We start from the raw sequence: 25,325 nt of genomic DNA on the forward strand, positions 1-25,325 counted from the left end.
GGTCCTATGTAGCCTAAGATGGCCTGACACTCTTGAGATAGCTGAAGATAACTAGGAAAACTACAGGTTTGGGCCACCATTCTGCGTCTCATGCGGACTGAACTCAGGATTGTGTCCATGCCAGGCAAGCACCCATCACCTTGTGCCCTATCTCTACACCCCTCTTCCCTTAGTGCTTTACAACAAACAGCCCCCTTACGTCCCTTAGTCCTTAGCCCAAAATACATGACCTTCCTTTACCTGCCTCTTGTTTTCCTGTGACTTTCTGATTTATTGCCTTATTTCCTAGTCTACATTATTTTATCATTCGTGAAAATCTCCCAGGGTAGTTTGTACTAGGAAAACTGGAGACTTCAGGATTAGAGACTGACAATACTCACAGACATATCTGCTATGCCCAATATAAAGACAAACATGAATAAATGTGAGCATCATTGTGTTGCTGTTTTGTTTTTGTTTTGGGGCCTTGCTATGTTTGCAGTACTGGTGAAACCCAGGGTGTATGCTATGTCCCCACCCTGACAGATTGTCTATTTGAGGCTATTGAGGCAGGCAGATACCTGTTGTCACCCTGGGTTCAAGTCTCGGTGTTCACATGGAAGGAGAGAACAGAAACCTCCTGGAGGTTTTCGTCTTACACACTCACACAGAATAAAGAAAAAAAACAATTTATTTTTAAAAATAAAAAAATGGTCTGTTTGCTGATTTTCTTTCAATACTTTTATCTCTCCTAATTGTTATTTTAAAGCATTTAGTACCATGACTGCTAACTCGTGTACTTAGTATCCCAGTACACATTTAAAATAACAATGAGTGTATTACCTAAGTGTTTATTTTCAGGTATGAGCAAGTCCCTGATAATATTCTGATACTGTTTCTGCAAATGTACTTCATGTTGATAATGACTTGAATTAGGTAACCAAATATATTTTACAATCATCTACATAAAATCCAAATTTACACCCATATAGAACCTTGTAGTCTTCTATGAACTGTCTTAGATATTCAAGGATCTTTATATTGAAAAAAAGTGAAGCATAGAGTCTTTGAACCCCTATTGACATACTGTAGTTTATCTCCTTGAACGGGCATGGTTTCTTTGAGCTCCCAGTTTGTCAGTGACATTACAGTCTTTACCTAGACTGCATTCATCATCCCACTTATGCCTGATTGCTACTTACTTTTCAATCTTAGCCTGAATATTACTTCTTCCGGGCTTCCCTCCACCTTATAAAGCTGTGCAGCTTCACCATCATGAAAATATCCTAATTACCTGTGAGGTATTTGCCTCTGATCGCAGGCCATACTTCATTTCTGTGTAGCCCAGCCATTTGGAGTAATGCCAATGAATATTTAACAATTGAAAGAATGACCAAAAACCATTTACTTTAAAGACCGAGAAAGTAGCTCGGTCTTTCTGCTAGCAACCATGTTTTAGTTTTCCTTAAAGAGAAATTTTAAATGAAAATATGTGGTTACTTCAATTATACAAGGAAGTTATGGACCTCAAAGATGGAAGTGTTGATCTCTTATTGGTGCTATAATAAATAACCACAAACTTAGTGCCTCAGTGCTACAGCTAGAAGGGTTGTGGACAACACAAAGACCTGGAAAGGAACACAATTGTAGACAGAAACACAGTACTCTGGGTTCATTTCAGAAACAAATAACTTGGATTTCTCCCCAATGCTGTTTGTATATTGTATAGCTAGCTATTAGAGATAACATTGCAAGCAGAGCTTGAACAGTCTCTTTGATTCTGTTACCTGAGTTTCTGCTTGGTACTTCCCTGCCCTTGTGGTGTTGAGTTGCCTCAGAAGACATCCACCTAGGCTTTAAAGCCTGCAGCAAACAGACCATCTTTTCATTTTTAAAAAATAAATTTCCAAAGTCATGTGGCCACATCTCAGTCACGGTTTGTGCTTGAGGAAGGAACTGCAGACCATCTGGACTCCCATAGGTCAAGACCAAACATTAATGATTGTTTCTTTCAGTAGGTTAGAGGTCAGATGTGGTCTCTTTGGATCAAAGTCAAGGTGTTGGAAGGGCTGTGTTCTTACTGGAGTCTCTCGGAGAGAGTCTGTTTCCATGCCTTTCTTAGCTCTAGATATTGCTGCCATATTATCTTGCGATGGCTCCTTCCTTTAATCTCAAAGTCAGTTATTCAGGATCCTAGCATTCCTCCCTTGTTCTCCTGTGGCTTCTCAGCAATAATAATTCTGTGGTTGGTTATCTTGGATCCAGTGGGACAATTCAGGACATCTGCAAGCCAACTGATTAGCAACCCTAACTCCAGCTGCAACTTAAATGCCTCTCTGCTGTGTAATACAGCTTATTCACACGCTCTTAAGGACACAACATATTTAGCATTGATGTTGATCTGTAGAAAAAAAAGCTGCTCTTCAGTAATGTAAATTTTGGCATTTAGTAAAATGCTAAAAGAGTAGTGCTGTTACATCTCAGCTACGTTCTAGGTCTCTGTACTTATTAATTATCATTAGCTTTGATGACATGCATGCCACAACCATACAAATGAAACCTAAGGAGATGTTTTTGTTGTTTTTCAGTGCTCATAGATCAAACCCCGGACCTTAGGCATGTTAGGTAATTGCTCTACTATTTCACTTCAGCCATAGCCCGGGAAAAGAAATTTTAAATCGCTTTCCAAAATCTTATTGAACCCAGACAATATCTGACTATGGATCTGTTGCTTTGGGTTTGTAGGAAAATTGAGATTTTTCTCAGCATATCTTTACAGTTGCATCTCTGTGTGTTATGTGCATATGTATGTTCATGGAGGGAATCTGTTTGTGTGGTGCGATAGTATGTGTGTGTGTTTGCGAAGGTTGGAGGGACAACCTTGTGTGTCATCCTCAGGGGAGTGGTCCACTTCCTATGAGATGACAGGGTCTCATTGGTCCAGAGTGCACCAGCTAGGCCAGACTGGCCAGTGAGACCCACAGATCCTGCTGGTCCCATGTTCTCAGCATTGAGATGAGAAGCACTGGCCAGCACACCTGAAGTTTGGGTTCTGTACATCAAATTCAGGTCCTCATGCTTATGGGGCAAATGCTTTTACTGACTGAGTCAAGCACGGGCCTGCATCCATTTGTTATTCCTCATATATATTATTCTTTCTTCTTGTTCTAAAGAAAAATGTATTTAGTATGGTATTGACACAAATGCAAACACCTGACAAAAGAATTAGAACATGGAACCATGTATTTGCTTTCCTATTCTCTTTTTTCCTTTCTCTGGTACACTGGTTCTCACCCTTCCTAAATGCTGAGATCCACTAATACAATCCTTATGTTGTGGTGAACCCCAACCATAAATATTATGCTAATGTTATGAATTGTAATGTAAATATCTGATACGCAACCTCTTGTGGGGGTTGTAGCCCATAGGTTGAGAACCACTGCTCACACTGTAGTTGAAAATGGCTTGGGGTTTAATGTGTAGCCTGACAATCTTCTTGATAGTCCTCTGGCTTCAGTCTCCAGAATTGAGTCTGGCTCTTTTATCAAAAAAACCCTGCTGTATGTGTATGTGTGTGCTTTTGTGGGCTCATGTGTGTATGTGTGTGTGGTGTATAGGTACATGTGTGTGTATATGTGTGTGGTGTATGTGTGCATGTGCGTGTATGTGTGTGCTTGTGTGGGCTCATGTGTGTATGTGTGTGTGGTATATAGGTACATGTGTGTGTATGTGAGTATGTGTATGTGTGTGCTTGTGTGGGCTCATCTGTGTATGTGTGTGTGGTATATAGGTACATGTGTGTGTATGTGTGTGTGGTGTATGTGTGCATGTGTGTGTATGTGTGCTTGTGTGGGCTCATGTGTGTATGTGTGTGTGGTGTATGTATGCATGTCTGTGTTTATGTGAGTATGTGGTGTACGTATGTGTATGGTGCCTATAGCAGCAGCCCCTCCCCAAATAGATGACATGTTTGTTTCCTTATGTATATGTATACATGACATCTGTGTATGTGTGTGATATGTGTGTGTATGCATGTGTGTGGTGCATGTGCATTTGTGTATGTGTGTGTATGGTATATGTGTGTATATTTGTGTATGGTATATGTGTGTATATTTGTGTATGGTTATGTGTGTGAATATGTCTGCATGTGTGTGATATATGTGTTCATGTGTATGTGTGTTGTGTATGTGTGTGTGGTGTGTGTTGGTAGTGGTAGAGCTCACTGAGCCATATCCCTAGCCCTATGGTTCCTGTTTGGTTTCTCTTTACATTTCTTTCTTTCTTTTTTTTCAAGACAGGGTTTCTCTGTGTAGCCCTGGCCGTCCTGGAACTGTGTAGATTAGGCTGGCCTCGAACTCAGAGATCTGCCTACCTCTGCCTCCCAAGTGCTGGGTTTCAAGATGTGTGCCACCACCACCCAGCCATATTCTTCTAATATGTGCCATTTGATACTACTTTTTATGAACCCCACTTTGCTTCAAGGGAGCATCCATTTAGTATATGGGAGAAATTGTATACATGTGAAGAAAGTTACTTAAGAAGGTAAAGTAGTGTGCTAACTTTTATAAAAGGTACTGTGGGGACACAGTGGAGTGTATTGCAATTTATTTTAAGAGTAAAGGGTGGCTTGAATTAAGTAGTGATTTGCTAGAATTAAATTAAAATAATTTAGAATTTTTGAGAAGGATTGTGTGGGAAACAGTTAAATTTCTGGTAAGGAAATGACAGGGTAAAAGAAGATTCTAAAACAAGAAATAAAAAATTGTATCTTATAGGAAAGGAAATAAGCCATATTTGCCTAGCAGCAGCCTCCTCCTCAAATAGATCATATGTTTGTTTCCTTAAAGCACAGCTAAACCAGACTGCTGGGGTTGATGGCCTAAAGCCAGGCATTGTTGTTTGAGGGGTTCTCTTGGGACCCTCTTTATTATGTGTCTCCAGATACATGGCCATGAACTCTACACTTTCTTTCTCAGATGAAGTTTGGAAGTAGGCCACTTGTAGATCAGGACCTGTGGGTGAGGGTAAGTGCAGGATGATGCCAGCCAACTGACAGGCAGATCCTGATGGCAGTTCTGTGAAAAGCCACTGCAGGTGCAGGTTTATTTAAAAACAGACCACGGCCCAGGTGCGAGTCTCCACATAAACATTTAACCACAGACCTGCCCTAAGGGTCTGTGGGGAAAGCTTTTGGAGAAAACTGGTTCAGTTTTTGTTGCCTTAATTTTTAATTTTTAGAAATATTTCATAATAAAATTTATACCTCTTGTTTTGAGTTCTTTTTAGATGTAAGATTTTGCTTTCTGATATCCATATACAAATTTGACGAATATGGTGATTGACTAAACACCAGCATTGCAATTTCTGCCTGCAAAAGCTGAAATACTTAGGGATAAAAATACCACTTTTTCTCCATACAGATGTGGAAAAATGAGTGTCTAGGATTTTGGTACTTTGAAAGGTCAACTAAGCTGGAAGTTACGTCCAGATTCCACTTTTATTTTTAAGGTGGTGATGGAGATTCTAAAGTCCAAATTAGAACTGAGTGTGTGGCCTATATCTGTGATCCCAGGACATCAGAGCTGGAGGTAAGAAAACCAGGAATTCAGAGCAAGCCTCATCTCCATATCATGCATGAGGCCAGCCTGGGCTACATGAGACACTGTCTCAACAAAGATGCAACAAACAAAAATTTAAAATAGATCATATTTTTTTCCTGTTTTTTTTCTTTTCATTTTGAGGTATGATGCCATGTGACCTAAGATACTATGTAGCTAAACATGACCTCAAACTCTGGATCATCCTGATTCCATCTGCCAGAGTGCTGGAACTCTGGGCATGTGCCATTGTGCCTAGAAAAATTTGCACAGTTTAAAATGGACTAGTGATCTGGTTTAGTGTGTAGAAGAGCTTATGACCCAAGCCTGACCTCTGAGTTGATGCCAGAACCCACAGTGGAAGGACAGAACTGACTCCCAAATGTTGTCCTCCGACCTCCACTTATGCACTGTGGCACAGAAGGCCTCACTCATGCACACATTATATATACACAACAATAATAATAAGTAAAATGATTGGTAGAGTTACTTGTTTTAATCTAAATTGTTCTATTTACCAATAAAGACTCAGGAATTAGATATTGGAGTTAAAAAGTGCTAGGTCAGAGAAGCTGAGAAGCAACCAGCTGACTTTTTTTTTTGCCAGAGACCTGGTAAGAGAGCTTTTTTCCATACCATTGTTATACTCGGAAATGTCTTTGAAATTTCCTGTTTTATGGAAAAGTCTGCCAGAAACTATGGCCCTGTAGGCTGAAGATGGGTACCTGAATGATACAGAAGAACTCTGGGTGACTGTCTTGGCAGCAAGATGTCTCTGTCAGTTCTAGAGTTTTGGAAGTTGCTTACAATGCACTTCCTTTTAACTTAGGTAATATATCTTTCTGGAGTCTTTGATGGAGTTGAAGAATAGATATAGTTTTTCTTAGTTATGATAAAAGATAAAAATAAATATTGTAACTATAATTCTTGATTGATAACTGTTTTGTTGTATGTAATCTTGCTATGTTAAAGATAAAACCTTCCTTTTTATTTAAACAGAAAAGGGCAGGTGATGTGGGATTCCCCTCTGTATGCTGTGAATACCATTGGTTAATAAAGAAGCTGCTTTGGGCCTATTGCAGCACAGAATAGAGTAAGGTGGGAATTCCAAGCAGATATAGGAGGAGAGAGTAGGCAGTCATAGAGAAGCCATGTAGCTGTCACAGGAGATAGATGCTGGACATTGGACAGGACCTTACCAGTAGGCCACAACCACGTGGCAATACACAGATGAATAGAAATGGGTTAACTTAAGATGTAAGAGCTAGCTAGAAATGCACTTAAGCTATTGGCCAGACAGTGTTGCAAATAACATAGTTTCTGTGTGATTGTTTCGGGTCTGGGTGGCCAGGAACAAGTGAGCAGCCTCTGACTACACATTCCAAATCAAAAAAAAGCCCATGAATCTCTAAGTCTCTCCCTGATCCTTCCTGTACGTCCATCTTCCCAGGTCTTCTGTACTCTCTATGTCTAATTATTGCCAATTAGTCACTGCCTCTGCCCCCGCAATCCAAGGTTAATTTTATTAACAGTCTTGGAGTTTCATATTGCGATCAAATATATCATAACGTTTCCCCATTTTAACTCTAACACAGTAAAACTTATACAATAAGAAAAATGATCAGATATTGTCTAAATAAAAAGGAAAGGTTTTAACCCTAACATAGTAGAAGTATTAGCAAGAAGAACAATTAGCAGAGCAATACTGTGGTGGCGCACGCCATTAATCCCAGCACGCAGGAGGCAGAGGCAGCAGACCTCTGCGTTTGTGGCCAGCCTGGTCTACAAGAGCTAGTTCCAGGATAGGCTCCAAAGCTACAGAGAAACCCTGTCTCAAAAAATAAAAAACAGAAACAGACAAAAAAACCAATTATCAGTTAAAAATTGCATTCATAATGTCCAGTAGTAATTGGCAAATTTGGAGAAAATACTCTAATATCTATCCTATCTTGGTGAGTTCAGAGTTTTATACCTGAACCACTTCCTATCTTAACTTGTATTACCAATCTAAAAGTATCTTTTTAGACCTTAAAAAGTTTTCTTGGATAAACAACTTAAGCTTTTATGTCTTCCAACCTTATACACTTTACATCTCTTTTCTGAATTTCGTATAAAAGAAAATGGTATAACTATCTAATCTTTAACCACCATCAGAGACCTGAGAAGGATGAAATATTACCTGAGTAAACAGGAAATACAGAGAAAGTAACTCTTAAAACCATAGAAATGACAAAAACATATGGCTGCCTGGACAGTCACCCAAGGTTCCTCTGCAATGTTGGGGCATCCATTTTTGACCTACAGACCTAGACTATCTTACAGACTTTTCTGTGTAGCAGGAACTTTGAAGGACTGGCCCATTTTATCTTGGCAAAGTTCAATAGTTGTACTCATTTGTGTTTTGCGTGTCCAATTTGGACAGAACACTGTCAGAAGTTGAGGCATGGGCAGTTTCTTGTCCAGTGGCTAACTTGGCCCACATTCGAAACAAACCCCATATGGAGGTTCTTCAATGCACATCATCCTTTTTGATGTATAGTAGAGTTGCCAGAAGCAGATGTGTCTCACTGTCATGAAAAGCCTTATATTATTAAAACATCTTAAATGCCATATTCTGTAGATCTCTGAAGACTATCTAAAACACATGAGGCTACATAAAGTTTATTTCTGTCTACATCTAAACCGTTACTACAAGTTTGATTGTTATCTTAATTATCCTAAATAGTTTGTAATAGTGGTGTCCAAGGACTTGAACTTTACATTACAATTTTAAATAAGTTGCATAGGTATAATACCTTACAGCAAAAATAACCTTAATTTTGTATCAGTATACAAAAGTCCATCTGAATATAAAATATTTGAGACTAGTAAATGCTTTTTAGTCTAAAAGTAGATTCAATATCTACCCTTTTATCTTATTATTCCTATTTCCCCCTTTTTTATTTACAGAAAGAGATCCCTGAATCTAACCTCCTTTGCTTAATTTCCTCCTTGACCATGATCAGTAACAACTTGCACCTAACCCCTTAAACAATGATAAACATACATAACACACTGAATGACAAAAACCATTCATACCCTACCTCTTGGAATGTGGGCATCATGTTCTTAAAATTAGTTCCTTCTGACTGGGGGTAATAGTATCATTGGGGGTACCCTGAAAAAATTGGGATAATGGTCAAATCCTAGGAGAGCTAGCTGTATCATTTGTTGTCCAGTCTCTGTGTGATGGAAAAGTGCAGGGCTTCTCTGAAGTCTTGGCCTAGAGTAGTCAGTCTATGAGGCTGGACTATTTTAGCTAACAGCTTTGAAGTTGTCCTGAGCAGTTTCTAGCCCGAAGCTGATCTTTGGTGTTTGTCACCACAATCCAGGCAGAATCATCATTGCAGAGCCCCATCATCTTGGAGACCTCAAAAGTCACTGCTAGGAATGCTCATGGTTCACTGTAGAAAACTTAATTGTTTTAAATGTCATATACAGCAGATCTCCTAAAGAGGAGAGGACCACAATCTATTAAGTACATTCGGAGTACACAAACTTAATTTCTAGTTACGTGCTTCAAACTCAAACCTGAAAATATGTACAGGAAGCTAGATGAAGTTTATTTCTAAAATTAGTTAGTACTCTGTATGACTACTAATATCCTGACAGAAAGTATGTGTGTGTGTGTGTATGTGTGTGTGTTTGTTTGTGTGTTTGTATAATCTTAAAGATTTTGAGATAATATTTATACCTTTAGAAAAGTTTTAAAGAGTCAAAATAAAACCAAAAGATTATGATATTAGTTACAGTAGAATAGTCCCTTAATTTTGGCTTTCTTCTGTCCTATGTCAATAAGAACAAAGGTTTTAGCTCAGTTTTGAAATAGGATAAACCACCTTCCCTTTTCAGACAGCATCTCACTTTGTAGCCCTAGGCTGGCCTTGAACTCATGGCAGTTCTGTATCAGCCACTTGAGTGCTGAGATGCAGGAATGAGATACCATGACCAGCTGAAATTTCCTTTATCCTCCACTAGTAACCAGGTGCATGATACCAGGGACATTTGGGAAGTTTTGGTTTGTTTAATGTTGTACTGATAATGAATACTTGTCACATGTGTTTTATAGGGACATTAGAGTTTTCACTTACGAATGCTTTGTCTTACTTTCTGCACCTCTCTCTACTTTGAAGATTTTCCCACCAGTGCTAATAGAATCTTCCCTTAGTTTACTTCTCTGAGTTGATCCAACAATTATTTCTGCTTTGTCTTCTGTGCCAATGTTATAAAAGCTAGAGAAAGAGTTTATGTGGAGACATGGTAAATGCTATGTTTCTGGTGGCCCCACACAATGAGCTGTGTTTGAGGGGAGAGAAATCTCTCATGTCAGTTTTCTCCTCATGTATTGTCCTCATGAGAGTATCAGTTAATTGTGGACTTCTGGTGTTAGGGGTTCTTGGTTATAAACACAGCTATGAAGTTCCTCTATAACTGAATGCATGTATTATACAGTGTCTCAAGTATGCCTGGTAGTCTTCTTTTAAAATTGTTAATTTTTCCTTTTTAAAATTAGCCTGTTTTAGAGTCTGTTTCTAAGAATGCTAAGAAAGTGAAAGACGGTAATAAGAGAATTTGAAGGGTTATTATTCTCTTTTACTTCATTTATCCTTTATGAAAATAACCAAAGGTACTATCAAACATATTTTGGGTTCACATTATATTGTACCTTTTGTAGCATTTTGGAAATACTAAGAAGTTAGTTTTTAAAAGGTATTTTTTTTATGTATCTAGGTGTTTGTCTGCTTGAATGTTTATGTACCATGTGTGCTAGATACCCAAGGAAACCAGGAAACGGGTCAAATTCCCTGGAACTAAAGTTGCAGATGGTTGTTAGCTGCCATGTGGATGCTGGGAACTAAATTTAGGTCCTCTGCAAGAACAGCCAGTACTCTTTAACTATTGAGCCATTTCTCTAACACCAGAACATTTAAAATCTAAAAGATTATTAGGTTACTTGAAATTTACAGGCTGACATTTAGTTCAAGATTTAATGTGTGCTTTGCCTTTACTGTTTGTTGTGACTGATTGGGAAATTTTACTTATTATTAAAACTTGTTTTTTTCCACTTGTAGTTCCAGGACAAATGGGAAATATGCAGCATTACATTAAATGTAGAACATAATCCATTAAAAAGAAAATCAAGAGATTTCTGTTCCGACTTAGACTTACAGCCAGGAAGGCTATTAAAATATCACTTCTTAAAGTGTTTAAGTGGCAGAACGCCAGGGTGCCATCAAAGATCCCTTTATATGAAGAGGCTTTCACAGTTCAATGGTACTGAAGATAGAGGTTAAAGGAGGGATTGGATATATTGCTGAGAACTCACTGTTCCTTTGTGGATGAAAAGGGACATTTTCGTCTGAAGCCGGCCTTGGTGGCTCATGTCTGTTATCCCAGCACTTCTGAGACTGAGGCTGGTGTTCAAGCTCAGACGGAAGCATACAGTTAAGTATTAGTTCAGTCTGGGGTGCATTGTGAGACCCTGTCTGAAACAACAACAACAACAAGAAAACACAAAGTTTCAGTCTTTGTAGTCATATGTGTATATAACATAACTTGAGATGAATTGCTACACACAAATGTACTTATTAACGGGTTGTTGTTGGTTGTAGATAAGACTCTGGGGTATATCATGGAAAATTCTCCTGTATCACCCCATTGAACTTGTTTCTTAATAATTTAAATCTGATGGCACTTGTGTCATGTTTTCATATATTGTGAAATTGAGAGAAATCATCTGCAAAAGAATGATTAAAAAAGATTGTGATGTTTGTCTGATACTTAGGGCCATGGCCAAATCTCACATCTAAATCCCCACTTTAAAGTATTAAGCATGAGAAGCCAACTATGACGGCATAGGCCTGTAACTCCAGCACCAGGAAGCTTTGATAGGAGGATTACCCAGAGTTTGAAGCCAACCTGGCTCCATAGTGAGTCCCAGGCCAGCTAGGATAACATAGGAAGATATGATAACCCCTCCTCCCAAAACAAACAGCGTCTCAGCTAACTTGCTTTCAGTGTGATACTATTTGCTTTAAAATTTTAATCTTTTTTTTAACTCGCACTCCTTCATAAATACTTAATGCTGGTGCCCACTCTGCCCATAGGCTTCTTATCCACCAGTTTTCAAACTTCAAAGTATGTCAGAGTCAAATGGGGTGCCCCCTTTGAAAACACATATTCTTGGGCCATATCTCCAGAAATTGTCTCAGTGTAAACAGGAAATCCTATTTTAACTAATATTTCAAGTGATTTTAGGGATGCTCCCTAGAATGCACAGGCAAACACTGGTTTCAGACCCTGTATTGCCAGCTTAGGCTACTCCCATCCTCTGACAAAAGCACAGCACAGTGCCCTATTCACAGTTAGATATGTAGTTTACATGTAGACACTAAACTACACAATTAAGATGACAAAAGCCGGGTGGTGGTGGTGCACGCCTTTAATCCCAGCACTTGGGAGGCAGAGATCTCTGTGAATTCGAGGCCAGCTTGGTCTTTAGAGTGAGTTCCAGGACAGGCTCCAAAGCTAAAGAGAAACCCTGTCTCAGGGAAAAAAAAAAGCTGACAAAAGAAAGATAAGATTTAGAGACAGAAACACCAAGCCCAGAGCTTTCTTTTATGTTAGTAATCACAAATATATGCTTTGCTTTTATACAAAAGAAGATTTTGAGAAAACATTGCTGTCCCCAGGGTTGTCTCCAAGTTGCTTGAGGGAGGCAGTTGAAATGAGTATATTTTCAAGGAGACAGTGACTTAAAATACTCACTTAACTTTTGGGGGTAAAGAGAGTCAGGGTCTCATGTAGCTCAGACTGACCTTAGATTTGCTATTTCTCTTTTTGCTTCTGCTTCTCAAGTGCTGGGATTCTAGGTGACTGACTGGTCAGCTCCATCCACCATTCAGTCATGGCCGCTCACATTCTCTTGGTGTTATAGAATGAGTCAGTCGTCTAGAAACTAGAGTTGGGGTAATAAACTTAAAATAGTTGATATTTGTTTTGATTTCTGTAACTACCCCAAATGTCCATTTAGATCTGTTTGCTTTCTGGTAGATAAAACTGCTGCTGTGGCTCCAGCCGTGCCCTCCCTCCCCGTGTCCCTCTCTCCTCGCCTTTTCCTTTTTTCTGGAGTCAGATTTTTGCTGCATAGGCCTGAACTCTTGTTTACAGGCATGCACCAGCACACTCAGAACCAGGAGAACCAATTTTTCTTACACCTCAGTAATTTTTAAGTCCCATCAGAGTAGTATTAAAATGAACATAAACCTTTTTTTTCAAGACAGGGTTTCTCTGTGTATCTCTGGCTGTTCTTGAACTCACTCAGTAGACCAGGCTGACCTTGAACTCACAGAGATCTGCTTGCCACCACTGCCTGGTGAGAATACACACTGATAGTACGGTGGCATTATTTGTAATAGTGCCTGATACTTTGCTTTTGCTAGACTTTTACTAAAGATTCTTTTTAAAATTTAAAATTTATTTTGTGTGTACAGGAGTTTGCCTGTATGTATGTCTGTGTATTACATACATATCTGTTACTTGTGGAGGCCACAAGATGGTGCTGGACCCTCTGGAACTGGAGTTATAGACAGTTGAAAGCTGCCTTGTGGGTGCTGGGAATTGAACCCAGGTCCTCTGGAAGAGCAGCCAGTGCTCTTACCTGTTAAACCATCTCCCCAGCCCCTCACTGCGATTCTCTGAAGGATGTAATTATGTGCTAGAGTTCATACCTCTGTCACTCCGTCATTTAGGCGGCCTGCTTATGAACCTGAAGTATTGTTTATTACCACTCAAAGTTTTAGGATACTTTTAGAGGATTATAGATAAGAGCCAAAATAATACACATTTGTTGATATTGAATACAAATGTAGTCATCCTGTTCCCAAGACAAGAAATTCTAGGATGTTGGAGGTAGGAGTAGAAACTCAGGTTTCTTTTTTTGTTTTTAAATTTGACAATAATTAAATGAAAAAATTTGAGACAAATATTCCAGTGATTCAGTTTATTGTTGAGACAACATGGTAATGTCGTAGTGCAGGGATCAAGAAGGAATTACTAGGGGGAAAGCAAAAAGTCTTTCTCAGTCCTAGCAGAGTAAAATGAACATTGGTTCAGGACCCATCAGTTTCAAATTCTACTTCTGTGTCTGAACTTATAAAATAAACTGAAAGTGTATGAGTAAAAGCATGGATGTTTAAGTGTGATAATTTGGTTAATTCAAGACTAGCAGAGAAACTGAAACAATATACAATTAGAAACCTGGAAGGCCTTTGCTACTTTGGTTCCTTCATTCTTTTTCTTCTCTTTCCCTGCACTTCTTGCTACAGTCATGAAAAATGCCAAATATTTGATTTGAAGGCTAATAAGTATATGCAGATGATAAAGTTGAGAACTCATAGTTAAATATTCTCAATAGAGTTCTGACTCTACTTCTTATTATGCTTAGGGTTTATACATTGCTGTAGCATAAATGCAAAACATAAATGATTCATCAAACTCTGGCTTTGCAGCAAAGCTTTAGATTAGAAGCAAATACCTAAATCTGAACCACATGCTTCTTTCCAGGGTAGAATACAGCTCAAACCTGAACCACAGTTGTGATTGCCTGATGCCTAGGGTGTTATTTTAAGAAAGCAGAAGCAGCATCATTTGCACGCTCCTTATAGACACACACCTTGGCCCTGACTTTCTGGCTTCAGTGTTTCAAAAGTGAAGACAAGATGAAGACGACCCACTTGCTGCTCTGGGGAGTCCTGGCCATTTTTGTCAAGGCCGCCCTTGTAACCGGTAGGTAATAAAGCCAGGTAAAAGGGAAAATAGAGAGTAGACTGGGTCTTAGGTCTAAAGATTTAAGTTTATGCTTTGACTGGTTATTTGGACAGTTGCCTTCTGACCTTACTGGGCGGTGATACATACACAGACAATGCTCTCTGTATTCTTTGTTCTTTTTCCCCCTTCTGTTTGGCTACTTCAGCCTATACCATGAGAAAATAAATATTTCGGGGTACATATGTAGACACATGTAAATTTCCATGTTTAACTTAAAAAATCAATAGTTCTCTCCTTGAGTCTCTGTGATTACCATTCTAGAGAAGTGAAATAATAACTGTGGTAATTGTGATATAGGAATGTATTTTGATTTTATCTCCTCAGAGAAATGGAATCATTTTCAACAACCTCCTTACACCATAACCATTTAAAAATGTTTAGTGTTATTCATGATGTATGAACTGCTGATACTTTGGTTTTTTGTCTTCCAGAAAACTGAATAAAGGGACATATTCTGAATAGAGAAGTATATCCTTATTTCAATACAGAAATCTAGTTAACCATAATCAATTTATATTTTTAATAACACAATACATTTCAAAAATAATATTTAAAATATAAAATACTACCAACAAAACATGTATATATAAACACTTGTGTTTTCAAACATGTTTATATATATGTAAGCATGTCTGCATAAAATAGATGTAGCTATATAGAAAATAGCCGTTCTCTATCTTCTATTTTGTTGAGATAGGATCTCACTATGTAGACCAGGATGATCTCAAAGTTCAAATTCCTCTGCCTCTGCCTCCCCAGTGCTGGGATTGCAGGTTTGTGCCATTATACCCGGCCAGTTACACCTTATTGAACTGTCTGTTATGGTATTTTGGTATTATGCTAACAGCATTACCTATAGTATTCCACTTAATTCTCACAATACTCTTTTCTGTCTACTTCTATTATTTCCAACAAGTTGAAACACTTGTCACCGAGGTGAAATAACTGACCTGAGCTCACAGTAGCAACTGATAGGTAGGACTGTGCAATTTGACCTTTTAACCCCTCTTTCTAACTGGGATCTTTTGTCTGCACAATGAAGCCACCTTTTAGTGAGCTCATTGAAGTCATAGCCACAGCACAGTGTTATGTAATTCTGTTTGTCTGAACTCAATAAAACTTAGCAAATACTTTAGTGCACATCTATCGTGTCTCAGATGCTTTTAAATAGAATAATTTATTAGGAAAAATACTTAATGTTAGGGAGAAAATGTTATAGTCTAGGTCTTGATAAATAAAAAGATTTTACACATTTTCTGGTAAGTGTATTAAGCTTCCTGATTTAAAAAATATGAATAGAAGAGATGGTCTCTTATGTTTCTGGAAAGGAAATAAATATGCCTTATAGAGTGTGGCTATTTTCCATTTAATACTTACTAATGAAGTGATTTTCTTGACTCTTATTAATGTATATCTTTGATCAGACATTACATGCTCATGTATATTTCATTAAGAGAAGAATTTAAGAGTAATGGACACAGACGTAAGGAAGAGAACACCATTTGAATTATTTTGCCCTTTTAGAGAATTAATAAGTGCTGTATCATTATCTGAAATTGCCCCCTGACATTTCTTCTCCAGCACCATGCTTACTTGTTTTTGGTGGTTAATTAAGAATTTATGAATAGTAGCATACTAATGCATTGTTTTTCAAATAATTACAAATGCAATAACAATGATCTAAACATGTTTGAAACAGTTATTATCGTTAAGATTGAATCTCAATTAAGTTCTCTCTGCTTTAGGAGCTTTAGGTCTCCAAGTAAAATGATATCTGTCCTGACCCTTTAACCCTTATAGTTTGACTATACTAAATTCTCGTGAGTTTTTAAAATTTATTTTTATTTCATGTGCATTGGTGCTTTGCCTGCATGTATGTCTGTATGAGGTTGTTAGATCCCCTGAAACAGGAATTACAGACAATTGTGAGCTGCAATTGTGTGTAGGAAATTGAACCCACGTCCTCTGGAAGAGCAGTTAGTGCTCTCAACCACTGAGCCATCTCCTCAGCCTTTTCATGAGTTTTTTTTTTTAGCTGAAACTCAGTGGGGGGAATTTTAAATATTGCTTACCTGAAGTTATAAGAAAAAGAATACTGAGAGTCATTATTATTTAACTAGAACTATTAAAATAATCCTATTATGATCTGTTATTGATTCAACATCAGCTAATTAGAATTTTTTCTTTGCAGCATTTACCAGATCTCTTTGAACCACAGATCTGAGAACAAATATTCACTCTCAAAGTTAAAGCTTTAATACATACTTATGTTTGTTAATTTTTTTGTATAATGATATTGTATATTAATTGAACTCATACCTAGCAATATTTTCTAAATTGCTTTTGCAGCAAAACTTTGCAGACAGTGTTTTACATTGATATACATGCTTTTCTTTAAAAGAGTTCTAAGAAAATATATCTCTTGTTACTCTTTTTGGTTGAATCTCTGTACTGTAACTATTATGAAAAACAATATAGATAGTTTAGGAATTTTTTGGTGAAGAATATTAAATCTTACAAAATAATATAGATTTGAGAAGATAGATGCTTGTTTAGTACAATTTAAGGGAAAATTTTTTTTACAAGAAGAAATGAGAGTTCTAAGATGAATCAGTGTTTCCAGTTGGATTTATAAATGCTTCATATTGTTTACTTTCAAGTATTTGCTTTAGTTGAGAAATAGTGTAGATTTCTTTTCTATGTTTCATCTTTGTGTTTTTCACTGATTTTTACTAGGTGACACCATTAAAAATTAAAAGCAATAAATAGAAATCAGATTTTTTTCAACCTAGCTTCTCATTAATTTTTACAATGAAGAAAAAGAAAATTCCTTTTAGATTATATTTAGATTTCCTTTGCTCTTTTAGATTAGAAAGAAAACAGAAAGATCAGGACTGATGAACAATAAAAATTAAAGTTTTTGATCCAGATGTGGTCGAACACCTGTAACCTCACCACTCAAGAGGTGGAAGCAGGGGATGGAGATTTCAAAACCAGCCACAGCTGCAAAGTGAGTTTCTGTCCACTCACTGTCTTATATATTTAGGCAAGAAAAGCAAATTAATTCATCTTAAAACACATGAACATTTTTTGAGAGACAATATCTCTTTATGTAATGTAGACTGTCTTGAAATTCACTAGGTAACCCAGGTAGACTTTGAATTTCCCATCTTTCTTTCTGAATTTTTAAGCACTGGGATTGTGGGCCTATACCACAACACCCAGGACAATATAAACTTTTATTTTCCTTTTTCATGATATATTTTACCTTTCAAACCCAAGGTGACAAGGAAAGGGTCCTTCTTGCTGACAACAAATGCATGTGTGCCCGAGTTACTTCCAGGATCATCCAGTCCAGCGAGGATCCTAATGAGGACATCGTGGAGAGAAATATCCGAATTGTGTAGGTGACATTCACGTTTCTTTTCTTTCTCTTGTAGTCGGGTACTGTGTTATTAAACTTTCTTTTCTTTTAAAAGGCAATCATGGTTTTATGAAGTAGCTTTCTGTACCAGGGAGGGAACCTGAAAGGGGGTTGCCTTGTTTAAATGAAATGTCTTTAATCCACTTTTGTTGTGTGGCACCTTTGATGAGATCAAATCATGTCTTAACTGAAGCTGAATTTTGTTAACAAGCTTGAGGAAATTTTACAGAAGTTGAGGGCAGAAGCAAAGGAAACCAGAGGCTTCTAGTCATCAACATGCCAGTTATATGCAGTGATTTCAGTTTGAATCAGAACTTTCAGTTACTCTTAGTCAGTTTGAACTGCAACTTCAGATAACGGGAAACACTAATTTCCATAACTATTGTTCCATAACTATCGATTTTTGAGTATTTTACATTGTCTTCACAAAGACAGACAAATTAAAACTGGTGAGTTGACTTTTCATCCATAAATTAGACTCAGAACTATTCATTTCATTTCACGTTTAGCCCAGACTTTATACTTGGTAGCTTTTAATCAATAGCAAGAATACTATAATACTTGAGAAATAAGATTTCTATTTGATCCAATCAGTGACAAATTTTACTTGCTAAATACTCCCACCTTAATAGTTTTGTCCAACCAAATACCTCTTGTAGGAACAGAACATAGCAATCAATCTTAGCTATCAATGGGGAAAGTATATTAAAAAAATTGTTTCAAAAGTCTGACTGCATCAGTTTGTAACTGTGCATTCTCAAAAATAATCAAATTATTTCTCTACTCCAAATCAAAAATTTCTCATCTTTAAATAGAAGAAAAGATGAGCCTGATAGATTGTTGTTTAAAATTTGAGAATATCTATTATTTTTAAAGATCGTATAGTTTCTGTCACATATTTAAACAATACTATTATTTACTTCACTATGTGAATTAACATTGTGTTACTGCCCTGATGAAATGCATTTGGTGCTTTCTCCAGTATTGTTACAATTGTGCCTTAACTGCATATAGAGCTTAGCATAATTCTCAAGATTGTTTACTCTGTTTCCCTTGTGTTAAAAACAAACAAACAAACAAACAAAAAATCCCACTCAGAAATTCTGTGGTATGTCTTTATTTCCTCATGTTTACAGTGTTTTCTACCTGTTTTTACATTTTTTTATATTCTGTTTTTAAATACTGGGTCCTCTGTTCAAGAGTTAATTTCTGTCACCCTTTTCAACTTGGTTAACCCTTCCTCAGTCTGTGTTTCTTAATTTAACCCTTGATTCCCATGGGAAATTTTCAGAAACAGCTAGGGATTGCCTTGTTTAAATGTAGTGTCTTAAACCTGCTTTTGATGTATAGAGCCTTTAATGATATTGAGTCACAATTTAAATGAAGTCGAATTTTGTTAACAAGCTGAAGAAATTTTATAGAAGTTGAGGGCAGAAGTTTTTGCTCAGATCTTGCCCACAGAAATCATTGGAGAAATCAGATATAGATATAGATAGATATAGACAGATATAGATCTAGAGACAGACAATTAAAGGACTGTCCATGACACTGCACATAAACCATATTGAAGAACCACTTATGTTTGAATCTTAAGGGGACAATTGTTTAGGTAGGCATCCATGGTTTTCTAATTCATCTTTTACTTGTATAGTTTACTGAAATTAAATAATTTACTTACTTCATGACACTTTGTTTGATGTGTATTGACGCTTCCTCCCCCCACCCGCCTGGAAAGGATATTGCTGTTTCATTACGTCACCATTACCAAGTCTATTGCTTAGTGTAATGGTGTGGCTTTATGGAAGTTATGTACCTAATTTAAACCTTATTTCTAAGCTGTGAAAAAATACTATGTATAGATATATTTGTATTTAGGGCTTAGACTATATAACATAAATTTATGCAAGAACAGTGTTTAGCTCACAGTAAACCCTTATAAATGTTTATTGCCCTTCATTTAAAACCTTTTCTTGAGTTAATGAGATGACTCACTGCATAAAGATGTTTGCTGCCAAGGCTGACAACTTGGACTTGATCTTCAGGACCCTGCATGGTGGAAGGAAAACACTAACTCCTATAAGTTTCTTACACACGTGTGTTGTGGCATGAGCACACTAGTCATCAACACATATGTATAGTATATAAACAAGTGTTAAAAAACCTTTCTAATATCATAAAAGCCCTAATCAAATCAAATCATATATAAATTTATTTATTCAAAAAATCTTTACTTAGGGAATATCCAATTTCAAGGGTTAGTACTGGGAATGCAATATAAATTATATAAAGTAGTCTCTGCTAAACTGGGAGTGCTGACACACTGAGTAGTCTCAGCATTTGGGAGATAGAGACAAAAGAATTAGAAGTTCAATGCCATCCTTTGCTACAAAGTGAGTTTGAAGCAAACCTGAGCTATATGAAGCACCATCTCAGTACCCAAACAATAAAAACTACACCAAACAACCTCTCCAAAACTAAAGAAAGAAATGAAAACACAATAAAACCCATCCCCAAACAAAAACCAGACAAAAAACTCCCCCCCCACAAATCATAAAATATAACAGGCTCCTAGAGGTATTACATGAACATGGTGCACACAGACATATGTGCAAACAAAATACCTGTACACATAGAATAAATGAATAAAAATAATTTATAATTTTATAGCTTTTTCTGTTCATTCTGCAAGCAATGAACACCTTCTATAGGCCATACGTGTAGCCATATATAGCCCAGGAAAAGAACTAGACTATAGAGAAGAAACTGATACAGATAGTAGGTGATTATGAAGCCTGAGTAACAGTTACAATCAAGTGAAGTCATGGTGAGCACTGTCCTCCTTAGATAGTAAATACTGGTCCTTCAGGACTTCAGTACCAGAAGCAACAGTATTCGTATTTACTGTTTTATTGTTTTCTCTCTCTTTTTTAGTGTCCCTCTGAACAGCAGGGAGAATATCTCGGATCCCACCTCTCCACTGAGAACGAAATTTGTGTACCATTTGTCAGACCTGTAAGATTTTCCTTTAGACTTATGTATTTTGAAATTAATTACTCTTAATTAACCTTATTAATAATGATATTTCTGAAAATACATTGGAATATTGAAGAAGGATGCTTAAAAGAAATCCCACACTAACTCAGAATTGAGAATAATAAAGGGTTATATATTTAGGGGTAGACGCATAAATCACAATCCTCTGCTGGAACAGAGAACAGCAACTGAATCCCACAGCCAAGAAAAGAGGCCAGACTTGTGCTTTACGTTGGCATAAATAGTATAATGGGCCTTGCCCAAGTGGGCGGGTAACTTAAAGACTACTGGTGGTAGGAATTTCTACAGCAGGATATAAACATTGACAAATGTCTGATCTTTTGAATACACTGATCCTATGTTAATTTAAGTACCAAAACTTCATAAAAACTTGGTCATAGAAAAATAGTAATGATAACTTTATTTCAAAGAAGAAATTATTGTCATTTATATAGAAGGGACCATTTTGTCTCCACATTTAAATAACTAGTTTTAGGTTTTAGCATGTATGTATATATATATATATATATATATATATATATATATATATATATATACACACATATATATATTTACAGATGATAGGAAAAAAGTTCCTTACTGGGTATGGTGGCACACGCCTTTAATCCTAGCACTCGGGAGGCAGAGACAGGTAGATCTCTGAGTTCAAGGGCAGCCTGGTCTACAGAGTGAGTTACAGGACATCCAGGACTACATAGAGAAACCCTGTCTTGAAAATCAAGCCAAAAATTCCCTCACGGGGATGGTGCAGGAATAGGAATGTTGGCGGTTCCTGACCATAATAAGCTATGAGTATATAGTGAGACATGGTTCCCCTAAATACATGTGTATGTATGTGAGTATCTACATATATTCCTCTTGTCACTAGAACTGAGTTCACTGAAAGAAGCATATAGCTAGGTATAGCTAACACATTGGAAGCTGCTGGATACTATAGGTAAGATGATCGTATCATCATATCATTTATTATATCTCTTATTTTCAAGTACTTTTTGTACATGAAAGATTACAGAATTTTATAAAGTATTCTTTGTTGTGTTGATGGTTAGGTCTGGAAAGACTCACTGTTTATTGTAGGTTAGAGCTGAAGGAACTAGCAGACATTGGATAAACATTTATAGTGACTTGTGTATTGAGATGGCAGTTACTGGAGGATTTCTAATACATACTTCTTTTCAGCTGTAAGAAATGCGATCCTGTGGAAGTGGAGCTGGACAATCAGGTCGTTACTGCCAGCCAGAGCACTATCTGCAATGAAGACAGTGCTGTTCCAGAGACCTGCTACATGTATGACAGAAACAAGTGTTACGTAAATATGGTCCCACTTATGTATCGTGGTGAGACCAAAATGGTGACATCAGCCTTGACCCCTGATTCTTGCTACTCTGACTAGTTTGAGTCATTGCTCACTATGCAACTCTATCTTTAGGGGCTCTCCATTTAGAGAAGGAATACTCACTGCTAATGAATTTGAAACCAGGATTTTTTTCCTTTTGAAAAACTAACATTCCCTTTAAATAGTTAAATATCAACACTGCATCGTTATTTTGTAATTTTTCTCAATTCTGTGTATTAAATTCTCATGCCTGCCTGAGGAGGTATTTTCAAGAGTTCATTTCTAGTTTTCAAAAACATAAACAAGGGGAGAAAGTAAAATTCCAAGAATAAAAATTAATAGGCATGATTAAATTGAATTATTTTTCTTTCTTACTTTGCTGTGGAGAGCTGGAGCTTCTGCACATTCTAAGTCTTCTTTCTTTTAATGTCTCACTGTGTAGAGAAGACACACACATAAACAGAGGGCAGTTGCATGTCTTCACTAGCAGGTGAAAGGGCAAATTTTAAACTATTTACTAATATTTGCAAAACCAGTTTGCTGAAAGTGATATAATTTGATGCACAAATGAAAAATTTTGACATAACAATAGACTTGGCACTAAATTTTTTTGATAATTTTTTTGACAATCAGATTATTGTCTGAAATTCTTAGAGGAATCCTCTGTATTGCAGCTGAATCTAATGAAATTTGTATTCCTAAATATGTATTCTCTAGCACAGTTTGAACAATTAAATAGATTAATAAGCATATCCCTGTGTGAAATAATTTATTAAAAATTTTGCTTGTGTTTAACCTTCTTTTATGTAAATTAACATAATTTATTATTGGTAAATATTGTAAGTATGATGTAATGTTGCGTTTATCACTAAGATTATGTGAGTAAATATCTGAGAAATCTTTGCCAATTCACACTTAAAATGAAGTAAATTCCACAGCATGTAGCCTCCTATGGAAGCAGGAGGTGTACGCAGTGCTAGTGAGCTTGCTTATCATGCTTAAGGCCTTGAGTTTGATGTCCAGAACTGCAAAAAGAAGAAAACAAAATATGCCCCTTCAAAAAAACAAAAACAAAGCAAAACAAAAAACCAAAAAACTTATTCCAGTTTTGTCTAAGTAGAAAGCTCTCACATAAATGGTAGGGCTATTTCAAAGTAATAACTGGTCACGTACAAAGAAATCATATGCCAGAAAGCTATATCCAATTGATGCATTTATCTAAGGGCACTATGGAAAGTAACTGCGGATTCAGAGGCCAGCGTGTAGATACTTCTGACCTGGGGACAGTGGTGGACTTTCCAGTTTTGGCTGCATAGCAGCTGTGTATATTCTTCTAGTATGTAACTTAATGGCCCAAGTTGAAACACAAACTCTTCAGTGGCTGAATTAACATCAGGCAAGGTAACTCAATTTAACATCATTTGTTTTAAAAATGGAATTACAAATAACTATCCTATAGATTTTTATATCTGGTATATGTATGTGTGCCTCGATGTCATTTCGTATAGCTGTCACAGTAGTGGGCAATTGGTAAATTACAGTTGTTATTATGTGTAAATTTTCTTTTTGCTCATATTTTCTTTTTGCTCAAATTTTCTTTTTGTCTGCCAAGGCAACAAACAAGTGAATAACACAGCTATGACTATGGTTCTTAACTTCAGAGTGCACGAGAATAAGCTGAGACCCAGGAGAGTAGATTACTAAATTTCTCCCCAAAAGATGCTGATTTAGTAGTTTTGGGGTATGGAAGCTGAGGTTAATTGCAGTACTTAAAAATTCCCAACTTCTGCTGCTGTGGGGGACTGCTCAGCCATAGCATTAGGATTATGAGCCTCTGCCTCCACCTAGTGGTTGGATTACAAAGTACAGTGACTATGAGTTTTTAAATATGCATGTCTCCTTTAGTCTTCATCATTTTACAAGTAGCTCACCTAACGTTTTTGCCAGTTACATTTATTTATTTAGTATGTGTCAATGGAAACAAGGGTATATCCACATATATGTGTATGCTTATGTGTCATGTAGGGTAGCTGTAGTAGTAACACTATGACTGCTCCAACACCCCATTATGGACTGTGCCCCCAAAACCATGAATCAGCTTCCTTCCTTAAGTTGCTGTGACTCTTAATACTGTCATCTTGACAGAACCTAGAATCACCTAGGAGACAAATCTCTAGGCAGGTTTCTGGTGTGGGCAGCCGCATCCCATGGTCGGGTCCATCCTAGACTGAATAAAGAGAAGAAAGCAAGCTGAGCCCCAGCACTCATGGCTCTCTGCTTTCTGAATACAGATGCAGTGACTTATGCTCTTGACACAAGTCTTCCCTGACATGATGGACTGTGCCTTCAATCTGTGAACCAAATAAACTGCTCCTTTAGAACATCAAACAGCAACAAATACAGAGAAATTGGTACTGAGTAGTGAGGGTGTGGCCCTGATGAGCCTGACCTACGGGCCAGAGGCCTTTGGAACTGATATGCAAGAGGAATGTGGAAGAATTTGAAGCTATAGGCTAGAGAAGTCTTGACTGCTGTCAATTGAACTTAATAGATTATTCTGGGGGCAGTTGAGAAGACCAGACTTCCAAGAGAAATGTGGACAGTGTATGCCTCTCATGAAATTCCTGAAGGGAAAGCCTCTGTTGAGAACTGGCCATAGAAGCTCTTCATGCTTCTTTCTAGAGCAGAATGTGACTGAATTTTGCCAGTGCCCTGGAAGTTTGAGTGAGGCTGAATTAAAAAATAATAGACTATGTTCGTTGGTAGAGAAAATTTCAAGGCAGCATAGCATTCAGACTGTGGGTTTACTTACGGATTAGTGTTCTTATCCAGATTCACAGTGAGCAAGAATATCTAATAGAGCAGAAAGATATGAAACATGTGCATTTTGGCAAGGAAAGGAGTGTGAGAAAGTTTATAAAGTTGTAGACAATGTGCGGGGACAATAGAAAAGGTATCTTGATAGCATAGCTGAACACAGCAAAGGCTCCACGTTGTGAAATGTAAACTCATTTGAAAGGAAACAGCTTAAACCAAGAATATTGGGGAAGGACTCTCTTCTTAAAAA

General features: G+C 37.1%; 1 protein-coding gene across 2 annotated transcripts; it reads left to right on the top strand.

Moving 5' to 3' along the window:
- On the top strand, nucleotides 1–23,010 carry Jchain (joining chain of multimeric IgA and IgM). 2 transcript variants are annotated; one of them, XM_075942886.1, is made up of 5 exons: nucleotides 1–124; nucleotides 14,181–14,402; nucleotides 17,727–17,847; nucleotides 20,800–20,880; nucleotides 22,102–23,010. In XM_075942886.1, exons 2-5 carry the CDS (start codon nucleotides 14,336–14,338, stop codon nucleotides 22,313–22,315), a joined length of 483 nt encoding a protein of 160 aa, XP_075799001.1. In that variant the 5' UTR covers nucleotides 1–124; nucleotides 14,181–14,335; the 3' UTR covers nucleotides 22,316–23,010. The 2 variants fall into 2 exon arrangements, with proteins under 2 accessions (XP_075799001.1, XP_075799000.1); XM_075942885.1 differs by lacking the exon at nucleotides 1–124 and having other exon boundaries at nucleotides 14,162–14,402.
- Nucleotides 23,011–25,325: the final 2,315 nt, after the last annotated feature.

Source organism: Microtus pennsylvanicus, chromosome 12, assembly GCF_037038515.1.
Source record: "Microtus pennsylvanicus isolate mMicPen1 chromosome 12, mMicPen1.hap1, whole genome shotgun sequence".
Classification (NCBI taxonomy): Eukaryota; Metazoa; Chordata; class Mammalia; order Rodentia; family Cricetidae; genus Microtus; species Microtus pennsylvanicus.

Coding starts and splice junctions, on each gene's coding strand:
- Jchain (XM_075942886.1), top strand. CDS start 14,336: ATGAAGACGACCCACTTGCTGCTCTGGGGAGTCCTGGCCATTTTTGTC. Junction 14,403..17,726: donor CAAGGCCGCCCTTGTAACCG/GTAGGTAATAAA, acceptor TTCAAACCCAAG/GTGACAAGGAAAGGGTCCTT. Junction 20,881..22,101: donor GTGTACCATTTGTCAGACCT/GTAAGATTTTCC, acceptor ACTTCTTTTCAG/CTGTAAGAAATGCGATCCTG.